The sequence below is a fragment of the Sciurus carolinensis genome, chromosome 11, assembly GCF_902686445.1.
Source record: "Sciurus carolinensis chromosome 11, mSciCar1.2, whole genome shotgun sequence".
NCBI classification, from domain to species: Eukaryota; Metazoa; Chordata; class Mammalia; order Rodentia; family Sciuridae; genus Sciurus; species Sciurus carolinensis.
Genome location: NC_062223.1, coordinates 58,684,835 through 58,709,442, shown reverse-complemented (window position 1 = coordinate 58,709,442; position 24,608 = coordinate 58,684,835). Strand labels below are relative to the sequence as shown.

General features: G+C 50.1%; 1 protein-coding gene across 1 annotated transcript in view; it reads right to left on the bottom strand.

The window, feature by feature from the left end:
• Window positions 1–24,608, bottom strand: part of Ptpn5 (protein tyrosine phosphatase non-receptor type 5) — a 56,719-nt gene that overhangs the window by 8,362 nt on the left and 23,749 nt on the right. Inside the window, exons 4-10 of the mRNA XM_047517922.1 lie at window positions 24,443–24,519; window positions 6,087–6,274; window positions 5,470–5,577; window positions 5,146–5,229; window positions 4,504–4,745; window positions 3,148–3,337; window positions 899–983 (exon numbers count right to left, since the gene is read on the bottom strand). Coding sequence (XP_047373878.1) covers window positions 899–983; window positions 3,148–3,337; window positions 4,504–4,745; window positions 5,146–5,229; window positions 5,470–5,577; window positions 6,087–6,274; window positions 24,443–24,519 — 974 coding nt within the window. The remainder of the gene's footprint in view (window positions 1–898; window positions 984–3,147; window positions 3,338–4,503; window positions 4,746–5,145; window positions 5,230–5,469; window positions 5,578–6,086; window positions 6,275–24,442; window positions 24,520–24,608) is intronic.

Sequence of the window (24,608 nt, the reverse complement as noted above, 5' to 3'; positions counted from 1 at the left end):
TGTGTAACCATAGCAACCACAAGTCGATATTTTAAAAGTTAAAAATAAGTCATGACATCTTACATGTTGTTGGAGATACTGATGGCAAAACTGCTTTTCTAAAGCCTCACTACTCCATAAACTGAGTAGAGTAGGTTTTGGGGGATCTTTCAACAAGTCACCCCCAAGTTAGCCCGGGGGGCCCTGGGGACAAAACATGGCAGGGGTAGGGGACAGCCAGGGGTTTGATGAAGTTATCTAAAATGATGCCATGGGGAGGAAAGGGAACATTGGAGCATCCCCAAAAGAGAAAACCCCTCTGAGACCTTCCAGGGAACTGCTCCAAGCAGCCTTACTTGAATGCACTGTGTGATGGGAGTTCACTACTTGCTAGGGGCAGCTCATTCCCCTGTGGGGTGGCTCTGCCTGAGAGAACTCACAATCGGATCAAATGGAATGTGAGGTAGACAAAGAGTCCAATTCTGGGGTCACCAACGTTCAGGTTTGAAACTCAGCTCTGTACTTCCCAGCTGTGTGACTATGGATGAGCCAACTTAACCTCTCTGAGCCTTAATGTCCTCTCCTTAAAACCTGCCCACTCTGAAGAGAGAAAAGAATGTGAAAACACTTTTCAGTCATAGCACACTATCTAGGAGCCACCCTTTGTCTATGGGTTTCTACAGAGCCCAGCACAACACTTGGCCAGGCCAGGCAAGGGTCCAGAGAGTGCTGTGTGAGACAATGAACTGACTTTGGCTTCCTGCTAGGGAGGTTTTCCCTTCCCTGGGGCACTCCAGCCCTCCATCTGGTGCCCTCTAGGGATGAGTGTTCTGCCACCCTGGGTGCCCAGTTCTGGGCTTATAGTCTTCCCAGGGGAGGGTGAGCCTGTTGTCATACCCCTGGGGCTGGGAGTACTCACTGGGAAGGATGGTTTTGTAGCGGTTCTTCCTCACCAGCCCAGGGATGTCGTACTCTTTTGGATCCACAAAGTTCATGGGGATTTCCTGCAGGAGAAGGACATGGGGGTGTGAGCAGCCGTGGGCCTGCCTGAGGAGATGTTCTAACCAGGCTCTGCTTGCCCTCAACCTCCGCCGGGCAGGCTTAAGTGTGCGCACTCATTCAACAAACACTTACTGTTAAATGAGTTAGTACATGTAGGGCATTTAGGATAGTGCCTGGCACACCCCGAGAGCATGACACATGTTATGACCAGTGTCGATTGAGGGCCAGCCTGGCACATGGCAAACACTCAGTAAGTGATGAATGAGTGAAGAACAAGACAGAAGTGACCAGGTCAATCAGTGCTTTCTTCCATGCTCTGTGCAACAGTCAAACCAGATGGCTGTGCTGAATCATGTGCCCACCCTGGGGCCCCTACCTGGCACCTTGGTGGTGCTGCTTTCTGTGATAACACCTGCCACACCAGCTCCCTGCTCCATCTCTGCATGCGCCGTCTATCTGAAAGGCCAAGGCCTCTGAGAAGCCTCCGCTGAGTCTGCAGCAGAATGGCCCTCCCGCCAAGCCCCCAGGCTGTGCGTGTCCCTCCACCTGCCCTGTGTCCACAGCTCCTGGCATGCACAGTCTTCCTGCATCTGGCCCCTCTTGCCCTCCAGTTGTGCCTGTCTCTTTGCGGCTGTGAACGTGCCATTCGCAGTCCTGCCTCCAGGTCTGAGCAGGAGGCAATCCACTTGCTGGGAACCCTGGTCCCGCCCCTCCCATCTCTCCAAATCATTTCCATTCCGTAAGGTTCACCCCAGTTCCAACTCCCTCGGATGTCCTCTGGGATGACTCCCCAGTGCCTCTCGCCCCTGCGCTCCCTTCTGATCTGTCCACACAGTTTACCACCTGACTGCACAGTGTCCCTTTGTTTGCTGTTTGTGGACACACTACACAGATTTTGTTAAATGCAGATCATGATACCTTCCAGGGTGGTGAGAATCAAAGAGGGAAAAAGATGTGCAGAACTGCCCATGGAGAGGGTGCTCAGGCCATGTGCAGATCTGCCCATGGAGAGGGCGCTCAGGCCATGTTCCTTGCTCTCTGGCAAACTCTACAACACTCTACTGGACAGAAAAGGACACGGTGGGCGGAAGCTATTTCTTTAAGGGGATGGTGGTGGTGGGAGTCTGGCTGGTCAAGGAAGGTTTTCCAGAAGCTTCAGGTGGAGAAAGACGTGAGGAAGGAACAGGGGGTATGGGAGACAGGCACAGGGCAGCTGGCTCAGTTGGAAGTGCACAGTCCCTGCAGGGGTCGGGTGGGGACTGGAGCATAAGGCTGAGAAAGGAGGTGGAGGTGGATCAGGGCAGCTGACCCATTTCTTCTGCAGGATGTTAAGTTCTGGAGAACTTGGAGCTGTGTGTCTGAGGGTGATGGTGAGTGAGTCATCTGACTGATGAACTTGATTGAGGAAATGGGCTTCTGAGCCTCAGTCCCTTTCTTCCTCCTCTTCTTGGGGCCCTTCTGTCAAGAGAGAATGATGGGGGCACCGCATGGGGCAAGGTCCATGACGTGCCGGCACAGCCTTGGTGGTGGGAAGTTTGTCTGAGTCTGGGGCTTGGTATCAGGAAGCTCACTCTTGCTATTTGTTTCAAACCTACCCTTCCTGCCATAAAGGTGTCCCTGTGATCTGCCATGCCTTAGCCCTTCACTGGTTGCACACTCAAGCTAGTGAACAGGGCTGTCATTTACTGAGCCAGAGGCTGTTTCAGAGGCTGCAGGGGGAGATTAGGACCTAAGCTAGAGCCCTAGGGGTGGCAAGGAGGGGAGGGGACGGGGGAGATGTCAAGACGATGCACAATGCTTGGGGATGTCAGGCAGGAGGAGGTTGGGAAGACAGGTTGAGAAGAGAAGGTTTCTGTGGCTTTCAGAGCAGAATCCTGGCAACAGACCTAGGAACACCACTGCAGGCCAATCACCCAGCTGGCTGCTTTGCACACAGTATCAGTCTCCATAATCCTTGCAATGACCCTATCATTTCATCCCATTTTCCAGATGAGGAAACAGAGGCTCAGAGAAAAAGCAGTTTGCCCAAGGTGGCAGGAGAGCTGAGAATGAGGCAATGCTAGTTACTCCAGACACTGAGTCTGGGCACTACCCTGACCTGGCGGGCCGGGTATGTGATGAGTAGAAAGTCTGCCTGCGGAGGGTGGCAGGCTCAAGGGGACTCACAAAGAATTCAGCCTGTAGCAGGAAAGGGTCCAGGGCCTTTTCGTGGAGCTCCTCTGCTCGGAGGACACGGGAGGCACTGAGCAGGTACTCGTGGGCTGACTCCTCACGTGGGGACACGAGGTAGCCGAAGCCCTCTTCATTGCAGCCCGGGGTACACATGTCCAGGGTCAGGGAGACATTGGAGCCCCTCCTGGAAGGACCGGGAAAGAGGAAGTGAGTCTTGGGCAGGGAGAGGCTTTAGCTGGGGTCCTTGGGTCTGAAGAGAGGAGGGGGGGTCTGGGGGAACCCGGAGTGCTGCGGGAGGAGGAGTGGGAGCATGGCAAGACCCTGTCAGAGGAGCCTGAGACTCAGCCTGAGGTGAAGGCCTGCGTCCCTGTCTCCTGCCTCCCACAGCAGAGCAGCTGGGTGGGTGTTTGGGGGCCTCAAGTTCCATCCAAAGCAAACCAACATGGCCCTCCTCTGGGCTCAACTCTGTCCTGGCTGGAGGCAGTTTCACCCTGTGCCCCCCAGGCAGCCCACAGAGTAGACACCTGCCTTTGGGCAGAGGAGCAGGGCTCGAGCCGGAGGAGATGGCTCTGAACCTCTGCAACACAGCCCTGGGCCCAGCGGTCCTGGCCCTGCCAATGGGTCAGGAGAGGCCAGGATCCTCAGTGGCCAGGGAAGGAATCCTGGGCAGCTCAGTGGATGCAATGATAAACTTCATATGTTCAGGAAGTCACAAAACAGAAAAGACCCCCTTTATACTGAAAGGGAAACTGAGTCCACATGAGGTGACAAGAGTTGCCGAGGCTCTCTTGATCGGGGGTGGCAGAGATGAAAGAAGAAGCTGGGTTTCCTGACTCCTCATCTAGTGCTCTCTCTCTGACATCACAGGGGTAACTCAGTGATGAGAACTGGCTTGCACAGTTAGGCTCAGAGAAGAGAATGTTTACACCTCCCAAAGTGTGCTCTGCAGAATATGCAGACACTTTAGAAAAGGGTTCTGAGGCCAAGTGACTTTGGGAAATGCCACACACTATCTCCTTGCTGATTTACAATGAACACAGGCACGCTAAAGGCCCTGACAAGTCCTGCAGTAAGGAAAGCTACCGGGACTTCCTCGAGCAAAGGAGAGTATATGAGTGTACATATGTACACACCTGCATATGCCTACGTGTGCATGTGTAATAGCAGTATTTTTGTCTCATATATCTTGAGGCTCTTTGATCTACATGCATCACCTGAAGGTCATGTGTCTACACTGGCTAAGCGATGAGGCGAGATCTCTCCTGGTCTGTCAGATTCGACATCTACCCTTGGAATGGGAGCTGAAAACTTGAGGGCCCCTCAAGCCCACCCCTCCTCCACGCCTCCCACCTCTCCTGCAGACCCATGGACTTCACGGTCAGTGAGGCAGGGTCGGCCTCAGGTTTGATGTCCATCACGCAGTCAAACACAGGAGTCTCGGGCACTGGGTCCAGGTCCAGGAAGTCATCCTCGACCTTCTCCTCCATCCACTCCGAGTAGGTAAAGGAGGGCTGGCGGCTCACTGACTGGCGCCTGTCCTCTGGGGGTACTGGGGTGGGCGGCTCTGGGGCAGCCTTTAGGAGGTGCCACACCTGGTTGGGAACATAGGGCTTGGTGGACTTGGGACCATGCCCGCTGTTCCCTGGTGTCCTGGGGTGCCCATGGGATTGGGCCTCAGTCCCCCCATGTGTCTAGAGCAGCCCTGCTCTCCTGGGAGCTGTCTATGAGGAACTGCTGCTCTCCCTCCTGCCCCCTGGGGTTCTGGCCTCCCTGTCTCAGCCGTTTTCCCAGCCCAGATGGCTGCAAGTCAATTTCTAGAAGAAGGCATCTCTTGCCCCAGGCCAGGCAACCTGGCAGAAGGAGACAGATACGTGTCCTCGTCCTACCCATCACCTAGGACGTCTAGTCTGTAGGTCAGATGGGAGCAGGTGAGAAGCAGGACCTCAGGGCCAGAGGAGGAAAGCGCTGAGGTTGGGGCAGGGGGCACCTTACCAGGGTGGTGATGAGGACCAGGCCCACGGACAGGGAGACCAGCAGCAGACTGGGGACTCCCCAGGTCCCTGTGCCCGGCCAGGCCTGGAGAACATTAAACAAACAGGTCAGGATGGTGGTGGGGGCAGAGTTCTTGTCTATTCTAAGGGTGACAAAACTGAGGCTCTGAAAAGCATCTCCCAGGTCTGAAGTGAGGAGCAGGCAGAACTTCAGGGGCTTGAAAGTGTCTCCTGAACTCAGAGAAGCACCATTCAGGAGTTGGGAAGGGTGGACGGGAGGCCCCCAGCTCATTCCCCAACCCGAGGCTGCCTGGAGCTTACTCACCGTGGGTCCCAGCTGTTTCAGGATTGTGAGCGAGGAGAGGATGAGATCTGTGGCATTCTGCAACCAGATGTGGCCATAGCCGCTGAACCAGAGCACCCCACAGGCAAGCTGGGGCAGTCAGGGGAGCAGGCTGAGTTCAGAGCCTGGGCTCTGAACATTCTCAGTCTCACCCTCAATCTGGGTCCCCAGGGAGGTTCCCGAACCTCTCAGGTCCAGATGAGGTAGCTGAGGGAAGGGCCCAAGTGCTGAGTACCCAGAGGAGAGATTTCAGGACTCTCCCTGGAGGAACACAGACTAAAAGCAGCCCAAACAAAGGGAGACCCCACAGGTACATACATAAAAAGGGAAGCCTCCCAGAAAGGCCTCCACAGACAGGAAGTCCTCAGGATCAGGGGGTCAAGGGCCTGATCCTTGGGTGAGGGAAGACAGGGTGTAAGGGGCTTATCTACTGAGGCTGTAGCAGGATTCCTGCCCTCTCCTCACACAGTCCTCAGGACTTGGAGTTACCTAGGGCCCCTTCTCTGGTCTCCCCAGGCAGCCATCCTGGGGAGGAAGTGGAAGGCTATCCCTCAGCCCACCCGCTCTCCAGGCCCTCACGAGGCCCGTGACATCCTTACCAGGAACTGTGAGGCAGCGAACAGGCACAGGCTGCTCCTGACAGTGAGGGAGTGGCTCCCGGTGCCTCGAGGTGGTGGCTTCTGAGCTGGCTCTGAGGGTGGTGGGGGCGGTGGCATCTCTCTCTGCACATTGGGGAGCACTTTGGCCTCGTCCAGCATTGTCTCCATCACTACCGGCTGGGGGAGACCTGTGCAAGGTGGGACACACGGGCCAGTGATGCCGGGCCCTGCCAGTGCACAGGGCTCTGCTGACCCACGGTGGACAGTTCCTTCTGGATTTGCGGTGGCTCCCTCTCAATCCGGGATCAGTCAGCGTGGCTCCTCTTCCAGCAGTCACCCTCGATTAGCAAAGCAATATTCACCTACCTTCGTCAGAAAGAGCTAAGTGTGGGTGGACAAATTATTTCTCTTTTATTTCTCCAGTAACAGAGTTAAAATGGCAGGAGGTTTTTCAGAGTTAATATCGTTGTATTTACGCAGCTTCATTCTTTTCCATTTCTTAAGGAAACAAAAAACAACCACCTCAAACTCAATTAAAAAAGAAAGAAAGAAAAGAAAAAAGACACAGCATAACCAGGCCGTGACCCTGAACAACCCACCTACGCCTGCTCTCTGGAGTTTTTTCTCTGGTGGTATGTGTCCTGACTGGGACTGAGAGCTGGACTTTTAAGATCACAGTCACATGCCTCCCCCACCTTGAGACCCCCACAATGAGAGGGGGTGGGGTGGTCAGGGGGACATGGAAGGAAATCTTGGTGTAGTATGATCAATACCAGATGTTGGGATCCAGTTCAGGGTCTGTCCTTGGTTGATGTGGCCTCAGGAGAATCACTTCCTTTTAGAGTCTCAGTTTCCCCACCTGAAAATGGGGGATGAGCTCAACCCCTGGTTTTCTAGTTGTGCTTTATGGAGCTCTAGCGTTTCTTGGGTGCAGCAAGGCCTGTTACCAAGTGCCTGGATTTCTTATTCCATAAACCGGGCTTCCACTAAGATTATTTCAACAGTTCTACTACTAACATGTCCAATCACCACGGACTTATATCTGAGTCTCTGGCTCTAGAGGAGAGGGATTCCAGTACTGTCCATCCTGGTGAGTCTAGATGTTGGAGCCCCCCACCCAGACTCATGTCTCAGTTTATCACCCAGAAGAGCAAGGCCAACAAAACGGATGTTATGACTTGATAGCTGGGATGGGGCTGCCCACACATCACCCTGCAGATGGGGCAATGGACTTCTTTTCTGTTTGGGGGACAACAGAACCACAGGGACCAACATAGCCATTTGTGCATGTGCCCCCTCCTTACTCCACAAACATTTCCTGATCCTCTTAACACCCAGATCAATGGTGGAGTGCAGAGCCCTGGTCCTGGAGACACCCCATATTAACATAATAGGCTCTTTGTTTCCAGCTGGTTCCTCTTCTGCTGTGCTCCAGCTGTGACCTTGTAGTTCCTCAGGTGAGTCTGTCCCTTAGGCTTTGCACATGCTATTCCCTCTGCTTGGAATATCCCTCCAGCACTCTGCGTTCTTCTCTTGCCTACCATACACTTCACCAAGGTAACTCCTATTCATCTGATAGATCTCAATCAAATGCCACCTGGAGTAGGTCCTGCCCTATCATGTACTAGCACCCCACGCCACTCCTTCAGCAGCAAAATATGTCCTGGAAGGCGCAGGACTCTCTTCTAAGTGCTTTACATGCATTAAGGTATTTACTCTTCACACTACCTCCATGAGGTAGGCAGTGCCATCATACCCAACTTACTGGAGAGGAAGAGGAGGGGCACAGCAGTTAAGACATCTTACAAGGTCACCTAGCTGGTAAGCAGCAGAGGTGGATTTCTGAGGCAGTCAAATGAACTCTGGGGTACATTATACTTGCCATGGTTTGTAAAATGATTTGTGGAATATCATCTCCTCTACTTTCCTGGAAGTCCTGTGAGGACAGGGGCAGTATTAGCTTTTTTTAACTAAAATATTTTTTATTTTTATAGACACTTTTTTTTTTTTTTTGTGGTGCTGGGGATTGAACCTATGACCTTGTGCTTGCGAGGCAGGCACTCTACCAACTGAACTATATCACAGTCCCTACAGACACATTTTGATTCATTGTACACAAATGGGGTACAACTTTTCATTTCTGTGGTTGTACACAATGTAGATTCCCACCATTCATGTAATCATACATATATATAGGGTAATACTGTCTGATCCATTCTACTGTTCGGTATTAGTTTTGCTCATGATTGTCTACAGCATCTAGCACAAATCTTGGCATGTGAGCCTCCAATAAATATTTATGAAAGGAGTATATGGTGATGGACAGGTGATGTTCTTTTACTCAGTTTTCTTACCTGATAAAGGAGGATAATAACACACATTTTGAAAAGCTGTTATGAAGAGTTTAGATACATAGATAAAATACCCAACATGGTGCCTGACATTTACAGTTTGCAGGCACCCAATAAATAGCACATGATAAGGATGATAACACAGAATGTTTGCCTTCAAAAGACCCCTAGTCTCCTGGGTTAAACAAAGCAGTAAATATGTCTATAATACAAGGCATTAAGTGATATATCTTAAGGACTGGAGTCTAAGAGACAGGGAGGACATCTACCCATGGAGGCTACAGTTACTGCGGACATAAGTAGTCAGCTCACAGCAAGGTGAGAGGGGAAAAGCTGCTGCTTGAAGACAGATCACGTGGGAAGCCAAGAGTTTCCACCACTGATGAGCAGGAGGTGGATTTCTCAACTGCAAGATCCTCACCCACACATTTGTCAGGGTCCTGGCCCCAGGTCACCTGGCTTCTATGCTGCAGCTCTGCAATGCACACACTGTGGACCCTGGGCAATCCCTTCCTTTCCCTGGGTCTCAGTTTCCTTTTCTGTAAAGAGAGGAGGGGCTTGAAGTACAGCTCAGTTCTTCTTACATGTTTTGACCACCTCAGAGGAGAGCGAATGTGGGCCTTTGGGGAATAACAAGCTCACACAATTTTGGACTTTGCTGCTTTGTTTTAAAATTCATATCCTACACTATGGTGTATCTGCACTCATTTTGATATTAAAAATTTTTTTTTCTCACCCAAAGCTTCGGATCAAATTTATGCTTCAGGAAGATGTGTGACATTTATCCCTGTGGCTCTGCCCTCAGGGGGACATGCACCCCAGTCTGAGAAGTGTGGAACTTGCCTGCAATAAAATATCATGCAGCCGTTATAAATGACTGTGTTGATGAATATTTAATAGCACAGAAAAAAATTTTGAAAGTATGAAGTTAGAAACGCAAGGTTATAAAATAGTATGATCTCCCTGGAAATGAAAATTAAGAAAGTATAGAGGTGCCTATTCAAAGGTGGAGGACACCTGATGTAAGGTAAGAGATTTGGGCCTGGGGATGTGGCTCAATGATGGAGTGCTTGCCTAGCATTCTCAAGGCTCTGGGTTCAGTTCCCAGGACTGGGGTGGGGAGGGGAAAGAAAGCTCAAGATGAGCCTGCGGAGCATGGAGAACAGTGAACAGTGAATGCCTGCACACAGTAAGTGTTTAATAAAGGTTGCACAAGGTAAATGTGAAGAATATAAGGCAATTGTTAACAGTTTTTGAGTGGGAGGTGAGATTAGAGGTGATTTTATTTACATATCCTAAATTTCCTCCAATAAATATATATAAACGCACATACTTGTAGTGAGAGAAAGTATTTTTTAAGAGATGAAAGTTCCTAGTTCAGATATCATGACACCTAGTTAGTATTTCCCAGGTTTCAGGTCCTGACTCCCACCTGTCATGTCTAAATGCATGCAATGGGACATTAGAGATTGACAGAGTGTGCACAGCTCTGTGAGACCCACCCGGCAGAGCAGTCGCTCAGAAAGCAAGCCCCTCTGAGAATGTGATTGTCACTTTTGCATCTGAGAGATGGTAGGTTAACTGCCTTGCATACGTGGGGGTGTGAGAGAAACCGTAGGCTGGTGGGGCCCTGTATGCAGATCTGAGACAAAGGGGAAGTGCTTTAATTCTTGTATTTAAACCGCTGGGTACCAGGTAGCTGTGGGGGCCTGATAAATCTAAGTGATGAGTGTCGACTGGGTACCTGGTCGAGGCACATCTTTCAGAGCAGTTTATGTAAAAGTATCCAGAGAGATACATTTTCAAACATATACTGTGATCTGCATGTAATTTGGGGGGATCTGCAGACCTTAGGTTAAGATGCCCTGATCTTAGAGGAAGGCAGTAGGGGTCTGTGATAGAAAGTGGTGGAAGGTTTAAAGGTGGAGAACTGGACTAGGAACATGCCTCTCTGATTTTAGTCTCTGCTTGTTTGTGCATGAGTCCAACACACATTTATTGAGCATCAACTATATGCCTAGCACCAGGAAAACAAAGATTCACTTTCACTCCATTTAGGAAGTATTTGCTGTGTACCTACTTTGCCAAGTCCTGGTACCTGCCAAGCTCTGAGAATTCAGCAGTGAACAAAGTGGTCCTGACTGCATGGGCCACTGTCCTGCTCCCAGATGATGTCAGCTCTTCTCCTTGCCTGGCCCTCCCTTCCACTCACTATCTTGTGCTGGGGATGACAACGCCATCTCACTATGCAGTTCCCAAAGCGCTTCTGCGCACACAGTTGCGTTCGCTTTCCTCGGCAGCCCTGTGAGGTAGGCATTATCATCATCAGCTCGTTTTGTCAGTGAGAGGCGGCTGCTTGTGTCAAGGGCTGGCTTTTCAATAGTTCACAGTGAGGTAGCTGCTTTGCCACGCATGAAACCCTGACTCAGAGGCAGCTTGCTGACAAGCGATTTAATATCAGGCTTGCCTCTTGCACAGGGTGAAGGGGATTTTCCAGGCAAGGAAATCGAGGTTTAGAGAAGTTAAGTGCCTTGTCCAGGTGAGTGCAGACCCTGAGATTGGAGACCAAGTCACGGTTCCATTTTGCCATACCCCTTCTCAGGAAGGGGTCACTGCAGCAAAGGCAGGGAGGAGGTAAGAGTCCGGGAGGGAGGGAAGGAGGCCATTTCTGTGGGAACCTTGAACCCTAACCAGTTGGCTGGGGCTGTTGTTCAGTTTTGGTGCCTGATGTCTGGCTGACAGATCCTCTGATGCCAACTGGTATGAAGGGGAGGAAAGAAGTACTAGAAGGCAGAAGCTCAGCACCGCAGGTCAAAGTTCTTGGGACCCTAGGTAGGGCATGCAGGCAAATGGCCTTCAGGTGTCACCTGGAGCATGAAGGAACACTGTGACTCCTCTCTGGTCACCCAGCTCCCAAATCCACCAGCTACTCTCTAGCTGCTCTGCCCCAGGGCTGTTGCCACTTGAGCTACAGAACTGTACTGTGGCTGCTGTCATGACTCATTCTTCAAGCTCCCGGGCGGCCAGCCTACCGGAACTGGAGCCAAAGGCTGGCTCAGCCTGTTCCTGTTTACATGAGAAGGGAGTCTATGTCCCATTCAGCTTTTCTTCCTTCCCAGTGTGGCTGAGAGTGACCTACCAGCTAATCCCAGAGTCACAGGGGATCTTGCCCAACAGAACCTCTCCCTCAGTCCTGCCAGGGCTCTCAGAATCGCTGACTATCAGAGCCTGACACCCCCTGAGGGATATCTGGTTCAGTCTGTTAATTTCTCGATGGAGAAATTGAGGCCCAGGGCGGGGAAGTGGCTTGCCCAAGGTCAACAGCAGGAGAACGTCAGACATTGGCTGCTACCACGACCATGAAGGCTAACAGCTTTGAACACTTGCCACCTGCTGGCACAGCTCCCCGTGTTTCACGTGTATTAATACTTCCAATCCTCAAAATAACCCAAGAAATGCTGGTGCACTCTTAGTTTTATAGAAGAGGAAACTGAGGCCTAGGGGAGTTAAGTCCCCTGGCCCAGGTCTGCTAATAAATGGGTACAAGCTGAGGCTAGAACCCAGGCAGTCTGCCTCCAGACCCACACTTTCAGCCCACACGCTAGATGTGACTCCTCCTTGAGCCTAGGTCCAGGCCCTCTGCTTTCCATGCCACCCCTGAGAACCCTTTGACAACCGACACTGATTATTCGGGTGTCATGGTGCTCAAAACACCATCATTAGACATTGACTCCTCTTGTTTACAAGATTACTGTTCCTACTTCTGGTGGGGATAAAGGGGAGTGTGGGACAGGTGAGGTAACCTGGGCCATTTCTAACAGCTTCCACCTGTGGAGGGTAAACTGGAGGAGGGGTTGCTGTTTGTTAGGTTCCCGCTGAGCCAGGTGCACCGTGAGTCTTACACTATGTATTCGATGCTATTCACAGCCATGCTGTGGGTTGACATTATTGTCCACAGCTTACATGTGGAGCCACAGAGGCACAGAGAGGTTAAGTGATTTTCCCAGGGTCACAGAGCCAGGAAGTGACAGAACTGGAATTTATATTCAGGTCATTAGGCCTTCACATTTAATGGTTTTTCTCTTATTCCAAGTAAGGTCTGGAAACCCATACAAGGGATGAGGTGGGGCAGGTGAGTTTTGCTCGGGTAGGCCCTGAATGCAGAATCAAGGGAGGTGCCCCCAAAGGGACTGAGAAGGGCCAACGGGCAGAAGGGTCTAGAAGGAATAGGTCCAATCAGCTATTTCTGCCATCATAATATCACACCATCAACAGTGCCTTGTGCTCTGAGAGGGAGACCCTGGCCTTGTTGGGCATGGCAGTGGTCTCTGTCCTCACTGGGAGGCTAGACTGGTGATGCCCCCTTTTCTGCTGGCTTTTGGGGTGTAGAGCAGGCAAACTAGGGGCAGAAGGTAGGTGGTGGAGAGACAGTGGAGCCGCCCAAGCATGTCTCTGTTATTCCTAGACAGGTCTGGTGTCTAACCTGCATGACTCCTGGAAGGCACAACAGCCCTGGTAGAGAAAATTTCTAGCTCCTCCCAGCAAAGGTAAACAGATGATAGATTTGGGATTCTTGGAGTTTGTACGGGGTCCCTGAGACTCCTTCGCCCATCAGTCCTGCTAACCAGTGAGCAGCAAGACCAAGAGATCTACAGAAGGGGTAGCAAGAGTCCCTCTTGGCCAGAAAGTTGGCTGGGGCTGGGACCCATGTCTTACGCATCTCTACCTTCCCCAGGCAGATGGGATGGGGTGGGATGGGAAAGAGATTTTGGCATTAAGAGGATTCTGCACTATTATGTGGGTGCTCGCTGTTTATCAGCTACCTGACTTGGGAGGTTGTTTAAGTCCTGTGGTGGTCTTCCAACGTGTACACTCTTCATATTACTCCCACCAGCAGGTGGAGTCTGTGTTCTCCACCGTGGCTGATAGCTCTGAAGAAGAGAATGCGGCAGCTGTGGTGTTACAGACTGTGAGGACAGGTTAGAAAAGCCCACGTGGGCTCTGCTGGATGCCCTGAGGCTGCCTGGTGGAGAGGGGAGTTTTCAGACAGTGGTTAAGTACGGACTCATTTAACTCTTATGACAATGGTATGACATAAGACACAGAACTGTCCTTTAAAGGTAGGAAAACAGAAGTGTGAGACTAAGTGACTTTCCTAAGACCATCACAACTTATGGAAGGCAGATCCAAGACTTGGACCAAGGCCATGTGACTCTAGCATCTGTCCTCTTATCAGACTTTGGGCTGCCTGCCCTGCACTGGACCCTCCACTATTGCTTCCTCCTCCCTTCCCGGGGGAAGTCCACGTGAGAGGGAGCTTCTGCCCTTTCCAGGACAGAAAGGAAGGAGCCATCCCAGAGTGTGTGGGAGGGGAGGGACAGGTCTGGCCCTTTGGCACAGTCCATCACACCCTGGGCAGGGGGCTTTTCTGGAGAGAGAAACTTAGAAAAATAGAACTGGGATCAAGACCATGGGAAGAGAGGTCTGGGACCCAAAGACACCCACTGCTAGGTCTGAGTGGGAGCAGGGATGGACCACCATTTGCAGACATCAGAGAGGCTGGGTGAGGGAAGGCGATGCATTGAGGTCAAGAATGGGACCAGTGCCTGGAAGCTCAAGTAGGCAGATTTCCGGGAACTTGAAGTAGCTCAGGCTAATAGAGCCTCTTGACCCTACAAGTTTATCCTGCAGCTCTTCCTGCCACCACAGCGGCCTTTTTTCCAGGTAGGTAGCTTCCTGTAGTGGCCTGCAGCCAAGTCCTGCATTCTGCTCGAGTCCCAACTCTGCTATTTTACTACCTGTGTGACCTGGGTAAGCTGGCGACCTCTCCGAACCTGTCTTTCCTCTGGAAAAGAGATGTGCTAAAACTTCTCTCACAGGACTTTGAGGCTACCATGAGGTAAAACATGCAGAATGCTTACGCTGGTGCCTGGCATATGGTGAATGTTCAATAAATGGCAGCCAGAGTTTAGAGATGAGAGGGGTAGGGGTGTGGGGGAGAGGCAATAGTGAGGATTTCCCTTTCATCGACCAGGTGAGGCCCCAGGAAGACAACAGGTGCCCCACCTGGATGTGGGCAGAGGCTTTGAGGTTGCTGGCTGGGGACTGGGGTCCATGGAGAAAGTGGGCATGAACTGGGGGTGGGGGAGGTGGGGCAGCTTTGTCTCTGCCAGTTAATTAAATCCAGAATGCTAACAAGCTTTCAAAACAAAATGCAACTCAAGTACTCTTTGGATGGGATGTAATAAAATGGTTCTATCTGAAATTGCAAACAGCTTTGTTGCTGCAAACAAAGGCTCAGTTCTTTGTGCCTCTCTGGAGCGGAGGCCCAAAAGTACAAGGGTGAAAAGGGTCAATGAAACTCTGGGAGTGTACCTCTGCCACAGCTGCCCACACAAAGAACTGAAAGAACCCACAGGTCCTGGGGCAATCGAGTACCAGAGACCCCCAGTGCCTGAGACTTGAGCACAAATGCATGGAGAGGATAGGAAGACTTTAGATAGCAGCTTGCTCTACCCGCCCATTTCACAGATGAGGAAACTGAGGTCCAGAGAGTAAGAGGCAGAACAAGGATTGGTTAGTCTTTAACCCTCTGGTTCAGCTTTTTTCATTACTAAGTTAGCACGGAGTATTTAACAGGGGCTGTCTGTGAGTGTCTGGAAGATCTGAGGCCTGAGGTCCTGTGGCAGTGGGAGCTGGGTCCTAGCCCTCAGAGGGCTGGGGAGATAGCTCAGTTGGTACAGTGTTGCCTTGCAAGCACAAGGCCCTGGGTTCAAATCCCCAGCACCACACACACACACACAAAAGCCCTCAGAGTTCTAGGAAAGTACAGGTGACATCAGGGGAGCAAAAAGCAGCCCAAGATGTCCCTGTGACAGTAGTACCAACAAATTCCAGGTGTCCAGGAGTTGTCACCATCACATGGCTCTTGGTAACCCAGGAGACTCACAATGCACTTGCAAGGCATCGAGAGGCCTGAGTGCTCTTCTATCAAGCTGAGTGTCCTGGGCATCTCATGCTTCTACCAGGTCTTCTATAAATTCACAGAGTTGGTCTTTAGGAGGTTTTCCAGCTCTAAATGTCAACTGCCACTTTACAAAAATCTGCATCCCTTGATTTCGTTAATTCAATGGCTTCCTTTTGTTCTTAGGATAAACACCAAAATCTTGCCATGGCCAAAAAGAATGAACTAGGATGCTCTGGTTCCCGTTTATCTCCCCAGACTCCTCCACAACTCCTTCCTCCAGGTTGTCTCTGCTCTAGCTTCTTCCAGATCCGCTGCTGGAACTTATTTGAAACCAGTGGCTCTGTTCCAGGGTGCAAACATCAAAGAAATTGTCATATGGTTCCTAAATGAGTATGTAAACCTGCAGTGGAGGCATCTGCAGGCCCATTGCTAGAGGAGCTGGTAAGCGAGGAGTCCAGGAACATACTGTGGAGCACTTGCAGCCCTTAGGAGCAAAGGATCAAAGTACCTATGGCACCATGGAAGGAGCTTAGGGGCACTCAGTACTGAGTGACAGCAATGAGATTTCACAGCAGGTACATGCTCCTCAATTTGCGAGGGAATGATGATGGGCTTCCAACCCACTAAACCCACTGTAAGTTGCAAACATGGAAAGTAGAAATGAATTTAATAAATCTAATCTACTAAACATCAAGCTTAGCAACACAGCAGACTCTTGGTTGTTTATTCTTGTGATCTTGTGGCTGCCTGGGAGCTGTGACCTGCCACCGCCACCCAGCATTGCATCATAATGAGTATCACACTGCATATTGCTAGCACAGGTCAAGATCCAAATTCAAAATGTGAAGTTTGGTTTCTACTGAATGCATATTGCTTTTGCCTCACTTCAGGTCAAAAAAACTGTAAGTCCAATCATTGTTAAGTCAGGGACTCTGTATACAGTACATGCACGTAAAAATACAGGACACAAAACATTGCCACCCATCCTGTAAGGGCACAGAGAAACAAAATACACATTCGATACATGAAGTATGCAGAGAGGGGCATAGCAGTGGCAGATAAATAGAATAAATAAATGTGGGAAGCCCAAGCAGGGCCTCGTGTGGACGCTGGCCCTGTGGAAGATGCACGGAAGGCCACACACTGACGACTATGGCCAACAATGCTCAGAAAAAATCTCAATAAACCCCTCCTCCTTCCCCAGGGAAACCTGAAACAAAGCCAGTGAGTTGGAAGTTGGGCCAATGTCCAAAGTGAAAGAAAGAACAGAAGCTGAGGGCCTTTCATCCTATCTGCATTAGGAACTGGGAGAGCTGGAGAGAGGCCCAGGCTGCTTGGGAATCAACACCCCCGGAAGGGGAAACACTCATGGATTTAGCTGCAGCACAGCCGGCTGTCAAGGAGCCCCTGAATCTCCTCTTCCCTGAACTGGTTCACCAACATGCCCTCTGAGTCATTCTGTGGCTCTCTATAGGGAGAGGGAATTCCCAGCCTTGATGGCTAACCCCACAGATGCCCCCATAGGATTACCTAGCATCCAATAAGATCCTGGGGTTGGGTTGGTCCCAGGTTTTGGGGCTTCCAACAGAGCAACCTAACCCAAAGGGAGGTGACTTACCCCAGAGGGAACCCTCCCTACAAGCTACCACTTTGGCTTGGCAAAAATTAATTAGTATTTTGGAGTGGCCAATCTTTTTTTAAAAAAAATAATTTTAGAAAATGATATTTCTATTTTGTATTTTTCTCTTTGTGGGTGGTCTTTCCCCCCATAGACCATTATGTATACAGGCATATCCTAAGAATATGTCTGTCTCTTTAGGTCATAGGGATTCAACTTTTAAGCAATATGGTACCCGGCCTCCAAGGTGGCCCTCAATGATCCCTACCTCCTGGTGTTCACATCTCTTGTGCAGCCTCTCCAACATGGTACCCAGGTTAGTCTGCATGACCAGAACACACAATAGAAGTGAAGGAATGTCACTTCTAAGATTAGGGTAGAAGAGACTGACTTCTGTCTTAGACCCTTACATGCTCTCTTGAATCTCTCACTCCGGAGGAACCAGCTGTCTCATTGGGTGGTCACTCAAGCAGCTTAGGGAGGGGCCTGTTTGGAGAGGAACTTAGATCTTGACCAGCTGGCTTTAAGGAACTGCAGCATCCTAACAATCCATGAGTGAGCTTGGAAGAGGATGTTCACTCCCAGATAAGTTTTGGGATTACTAGAGCAATCGTCCACTACCTGAAATATTGTAAGAGACTGAGTCAGAATCACATTGCTAAGCCCTTCCTGGATTCCTGACTTAGGAACTGTGTGAGATAATAAATATTATTTTAAACTGCAAAGTTTTAGGGTAATTTGCTGTGCAGCAAAATATAACTAACAAACAGTTTTATGTCTTTCTTTGGCTAATGTGAATTTTCCCAACAGGTGGACTCCTGTTGGAGAGAGGCAGGCCTAAGAGGCTCGGTGTGGCCATGGTTGGCCTTGCAGCTGGATGCCAGGGTCAATAGGGTAGGCCGCTCAGATTGGCAGAGGGTGGCACTGGGCTGGGTGGAGGACAGAAGCACAATTCCGAATGGTCTTGTTTGTGATGAAGAAATGGTCTGTCTTAAGCTAGGGAATGTTCAACATGGATGTGGGCAAAAAGATCATCTTTTTAAAGGTCTAACACTCATAGTTAGTCAAGGCCCAAGTGGGGTTGGCAAACGTTCAGAAATGTATAGTGATTTGTGCAAGATTCCAAGCTCAAAAGGGACAGAACCTAAATCAATTCACAGCCAGGCCTCCTAAATCCAACAATTAGAAACCATAAAAAATGACATGTGAAAAGACTTCGTGGTTTACAAACCCCCATTCACATGCATCACCTCACTGAATTCTCACAACTGCCACAAAAAGACAGCTTTTCCCATTTCTCCAGAGAGATGTCTGATGGGAAGGCTGGAGAAGTACAGAGTACAGGGCTTGCCCAAACCCACCTGTGAGAAGTGACGTCCAGGCCTGGACCCTTGAAGTCTGATGTCCAATACCAGAGGCACTTGGCACTGTCATTACACCAGGATGGCGGCTCCTGTCCTGGCCTCATGCTTTGAAGGGCCCTGCTTCAATCCTCCACCAGGCATCCTCCACACACGTGAGGAGTCCGCGGAGACAAGAGGACATTCCCTCCTTTAGACCACGTTCTGAGAATCCCAACCTCTCAAATTCCCTGCCCACACTTTCCTGAACCTGATTCCAGGAACAGAGGCCCCTTTTTCCAAGGTCTTTGTGAGGGTACTCCACACTGCTGTGTGCATCCCCAGGCTGCTAAGCTGACTGCTTGCACAAGGTGTATTTGGAACTCAGTTGTGTGAGTCAGGGTTCCTAACCTAAGGAGGAGATTAACCTGCCCTTAAATGCTTTTTTGGGAAAGGAGAGGGGAAGTACACTGGATTGAACCCAGCAGCACTTTACTACTGAACTACATCCTCAGACCTTTTTATTTATTTATTTTTTTCAGACAAGGTCTAAGTTGCTTAGGACCTCACCAAGTTGCTGAGACTGGCCTTGAACTTGTGATCCTTCTGCCTCAGTCTTCTGAGTTGCTGGATTATAGGTGTGTACCCACACCTGACCCAGCTCTTAAAAGCTTGACAGCATGTTTCTAAAGACATGAATTGGGACCTACCCATCTTCTCGGCCACTTCTTTCAGCAAGCCCTCCCTGGCTCACTAAACTAGGTCTGCATTATTGCTGCAGCCTTCCATGACATCCTGTATTCTTTGAGAGCTTGTGGGGAACATACCTGCTTGCTTCTCTGTATCACCACTGCCTGGCAAGAACTGGGCCTGGAGTGGATGGCTAATAAATGAGTTCATAAAAGAGTCTCAGGTTGTCTTTTCAATTGCCTCTCTTGGTTTCTGGTGCAAAACCTCATCAATGGCAAGGTGGAATGACTGAGAAAGCTATGACCCGATCCTTCCTGCTGCTCAGAGGGACTGGCTGTGGGATCAGGAGAGCAAAGATTTCCTCCTTCCAGGTCTCCATTTACGTCATAAAGTGGCAGCGGGATGGGATGGAGGTCTCTTGCTGAGATCTAGACCTCATCCTTGACCTCAGAGGAGGGTCCTCTTGATATTCATGATGATACAGACAGAGCACTGTGCTGAGGGCTGGTTCACTAAACTAGGTCTGTTTAATGACACCAGGATTTAGGGTGGAGAAGAGAGCAGCTGTTTCTACCAAGAAAGGCGATGTCCTACTCAGGCCTTCAGCATACACTAAAAACCTTGTATAAACCCAACTGATCATGACTCACTTAGATCTCAGAACACGACTCCTGCCATCTTCCAGCTATAAGGGGGCTCTGGGAGTACCTTGCTCTCAAGAGCAGGGTTGTCTTTAGACCTGGGTCCTGCATACACTCTTCTCTGGCAATGTCACTCCCTATAGTGAGAAGTCCAGGAGATGTGTCCACCTGGAGTCTGTGACCACCTGGTGTTCGTAACCTCTTTCTAGGCTGTACTATGAGGATTCCAGAATTCCCTGATCAAATGACCTGATGCTTGCATGGGTCTTTCCCTAACATCTTTCTGAGGGTAGACACTGACTCCTGCTTCAGTATTTTTAGATCTGATGGATGGCCAAAGGGCAGCTATTGGGGTGGGTCGTGGACCATACCTTAACACATAGATGGAGATGCCCACATGCATGCAAAGGCCTTTGCAGTGCAGCATCGAGCACCACTAGGGATCTTGTGTTTTTATCTGGCCTCAGTCCCTGCAAACGTTAGGAGCCAGCCTGTTCTGAATCTGCCCGCTGCAGGCACTGAAACAAGACTTGATGATGTTGTTCCATTCATGTCCTGGCCATGGCTGGCACCTCCCATTATCTACCACCTCCTCCTCTGGATCCCTGAAAGCTGATGGGTCCCAGGTTAGGTCCATAATGACTCTGGTTGGGGGAAGGAGCAGAGGCCCCTGCATCAGTGGTGTTGCTTGCTTGCTTGCGAATGTGAACACCTACACACAGAAGAGGGGGAGTGTGAGTTTGAATGTACCCATGTGTTTGGGTGACTGCGAGTGAGGAAAGTGAGCAAGCAAGGGAGAGTGAGAGAAGAAAAGGAAGGCGACCATGCGAAAAGAGTGTGTATGTGAGGGAGAAGAAAAATGCATGTGCGTGCAGGTGTACGGGGTGCAGAAGGCAACCCTGGTCACACCGAGTGCCTGCAACAGTACCTGGAAAACTTGTAGGATCAGGGTCTGGGAAAAGACAGAATGCACAGGAGAGGAAGGTGCCTTCTGATCTTCGTGCGTGTGGGTGAGACGGGGGTGTGGGGATGCGGTTATGGGGGAGAGAGAAAGGGAGACTTAACGTTGGAATGAGAGCTAGCACAGCGAGCTGTCCACTGCAGGAAGGTCAGGTGGAAGCAGGTAGATGGGGCGGTGGCTGAGGGAGCGTGGAAGAAGAGGAAGCCATGCAGGTGTGTGTCCTTTGGAAGTGCATGTCCACCCCCACAGGGCTCTGTGAGGCAGAGGCAGGACACGTGCCTGGATGACTGTGTGTGGGTATGTGCCACGTGTGCACGTGAGCGTGCGGCTGTGTCAGCGAGAGCAAATGTGAGTGTGGGGCCCGGAGAGCGAGAGCCAGTGAGCCCGGCCTGCAGCAGCCCTGGGCTGTCCGGGGTGCTGGCGAGGCCTGAAGAGGTTTCCACTCCAGAAAGCTCAATTGGAGAGGATTATACGACCTGCCTGATGCTGGCTCAGGTCTGGGTGACCGTGGCTGGGAATGCTGGCCCCGTTGGCTCTGCCCGGAGGTGTGTGTGGGAATGAATGAGTCACACAGGCGTGGCTGGCCCTCTATCTGCCTGCGTCTTACCCAGCAGAGAAGATGGGGGGGAGGGGGAGAGAGCACTCAAGGGCTGTATTTTACACCATCATTATGCAATTGCGTGCTGCGTCCATGGATTTTTCTGAGGGTCCAGCACCTCAACTCTCTTGGCCTATGTACCTCCAATCCATTTGTGTCCAAGATGCAGTTTAGGTCAGTGGCTCTGCCTCACAAACATTTGTGGCAGTCTGCTCCATACTAGGTTTGGGTCCATGAATTTACAATGTAAACCACCCCCAGATCCTTCCTATCCCGTCTTCCTGGCTTTAATTTTCTCTACAGCCCTTATGGCTATTTATCATATTGCCTATTTTACTCTTTGTCCATCTTTCCCTTAATAGCAAATGCCTATACAATATTTGCTATGTGCCAGGCCCTGTTCTAAGCTCTCTGTTAATTCATTGATTCTCTAACAATTCTCGACAGTAGTGATTATTATTCTTTTTTGCAGATGGAAGGGCCTGAGAGGGGAAGTAGCTTATTCAGGATCATCCTCCTCATAAGTGACAGAGCCAAGCCTGGGTCTGGAGTTCTGGTCTTACACGGCACATAATGCTGTCCTGTGAGGTGGGGAATTTTCTGTTTGACTCATTGTTGAATCTCCAGTGGTTAGAATAGTGCCTGGCACATGTAGGTGCTCAATTAATAGTGAAGGAAAAAATGAGTGAAAAAATGCTGGACACAGAAGACACAGAGATGAAAGAGGTGCTTGCCTTCGAAGAGCTCACAGTCCCACAGAGGAGAAAGATAAATAATTATTGCAGTGTCATGTCAGGATAGCACCATGGGAGTCTAGAGAGATATAAAACTTACGTGGACCCTAGCACAGGACTTTCCAGAGGAAGGACATAGAAAGGGACAGGTGCAGTGATACTGCCTACCTCCTCCAAACTCCTCCCTAGGGACAAACATATCTTAACTCTTTCTGCCTCACAGTCTACAGGGTGCCTGAAGGTGACAGAAGTTTTCTGGGGACAATGGAGGCAGAACAGGTATTGGTCAGCACACAGCCTGTGGAGAGAGACTGCCTGGACTGAATCTTCCCTCTACCAAACACCAGCTAAGTGACCTTGGACAGGCAGCCCAACTCCCTGGCCTTGGTACCCTCATCTGTCCGACTGGGGTAGCAAATGATACCAGCTCCCTGGGCCCTGCAAGAGGCAGGCAATGAGCTAGCATCAGTGGAGGTGACTAATATTCCTCTTCCATTCTACATTGTTTCCTGGCTTTGGGGGAGGAAAGCGAGAGAGTTGGAATTAAACATATCGTGCTTATTACTATAACTTCTCTGTGATGGAGTCATTCCATTTTTCCAGGAGTGGCTCAAGGCCAAACTTACCTTTGTTAGGACAGGGGCTATGTCTGTTTGATCTACCATTATATCCCTGATAACTAATATAATGCCTGAGACATAGATAAGTATTTGTTGAATGAATGAATGATTAATTTATTCTCCCAGGACCTCTGTGAGGATAAATATTCGTGTCACTGTTGTTTCCATTTACAGATGAAGGACTGGAGGCCCAGGAAGGTTAAGTGACTTGTCCATGAACACACAGCCTGTAAACAGAACAGTCAGACTTAAATGCCAAAGCCCCTGCTCTTTCCTCCACACCACACTACTCTCTGGACTCCTATACATCATGTCCCACTTTCTGTGGACTTTTTTCTAGCCAGAGGGGCCATCCCTGATTGTAGAATCATCTCTGAATTCTATGACTCATATCTGAATCACAGAACTGTTTAATAGTTGAAAGGGACTTTTGATGTCATCTAGACCTCCCACCCACTGTGGAAATTTCCTCTCCAATGCTGTCTTAATACTTGAATGCCTCCAGTGATGGAACACTCATTTTCTTCTTCTGGAATTATCAAGTTCTGTGACTGGATTACTTTTAGGGACAGAAAATAAGTTCTGTATCCCTTGGGTCAACAGGCCTCCCTCTCATTTCTCTGTGCTGGGCTTGCGTCATCCTCCTAAGGCACATGGAATGGATCTGATGCCCCCTCCACGTGGCGGCCTCAGATACTGAGACATTCCTGTGAGATGCTCTGACCTTGACCAGTTCAATGGTCTGTCCAAAGTGAGCAATGGCTCCCCTACTGGACAACAGGTGAACTGCACCAAAGGGCTCATTAGGCAGGATGGCTGAGGCCCTTTCCTCAGAGCCTGGGCACCAACACTGGTATAAATAAAATAACTGCCTTTCTTTCCTTTTTAAAGAGTCACTGCTTTAGTGTCATACCTAGTTGTTTGCAACATCTAAGAGAGTGTCACCTGGAGACTCCATTCTAAGGTTCCTTACCAACATGAGGTTTCTGACAAGCTGCTGTTTTGGGACTTCAGAGTTAGAATTCAAAAGGTTATTTAAATTTTTTTTATTTAACCAAAATTTTGGGAAGAGAGATATAAAAATGTATGCTTTGTTATAGGATTATGATGATTTTCTTTTCTTTCTTTTCCACTTGTCTTTATTTTCTAATATTGCTACAATGGATATTTGTTACAAGGAAAAAAATTTATAAAAAGGAGGAAAAATGCACTTAAAAATCCTCTCCTTGCCCCCTCCCTGTATTCTTTCCAAGACTGTCCATCACGACCTGTGTATGTGGTCTCCAACTGGTAGGGCATGCTGCCACCCTGTGGGCAGCAGTGCCTAGGCAACATGTCCTGGTGACTGCAATGCTGGGGGTCAGACAGCCAGGCTCCCACCAATGTGGTCAGCTGGACTCCAGCAGCACGGGTCCACACTGCCAGCACCACTTACCAGCAGGGCTGCCAGGCCGTTCTCCACGTGGCCAGCCCCATCCTTGGCTCAGGTCACATGCGGGTTGTTTTTCTTACTCTTACCTCTTGAAGTTTGCCCAACACATCACTGGTCAGCAGACATGTCCCTCTCAGCCCTCGGGTCCCCAGTCCTTCACCTTTCACTCTACTTCTCTAGCTGCCCTCTCTTCCTGCCTGCCTAGAGCAGCTCCAAATGATAACAGGTCAGGAAGACAACAGGGATGAGGAAACTCCCCATTTAAATGAAGACGCTGGAGCAGCTGTGCTGTTCCTCTGGAGTTAGATCACAGCTAAACAGACTTTACTCCAGCCCCAGTGTTGGGGGTGGGGAGCTCTCCCTGCTGGGAGCCCTGGGGGCACCTGGATGCTGGGGAGACTCACCCGGCAGCCTCTCACTGCAGCACATGTCCAGGGCCCCTCCCTCGGAGTCATCAGCAGCGTGGCTCTCTCTCTCACTCCTGCAGGAGGATGAAAAATGTGAGACGAGGAAGTTGAGCCTGGATCAGGACACTGAGCAAAGATAAAGACTCCTGCACTCTGTCCCACC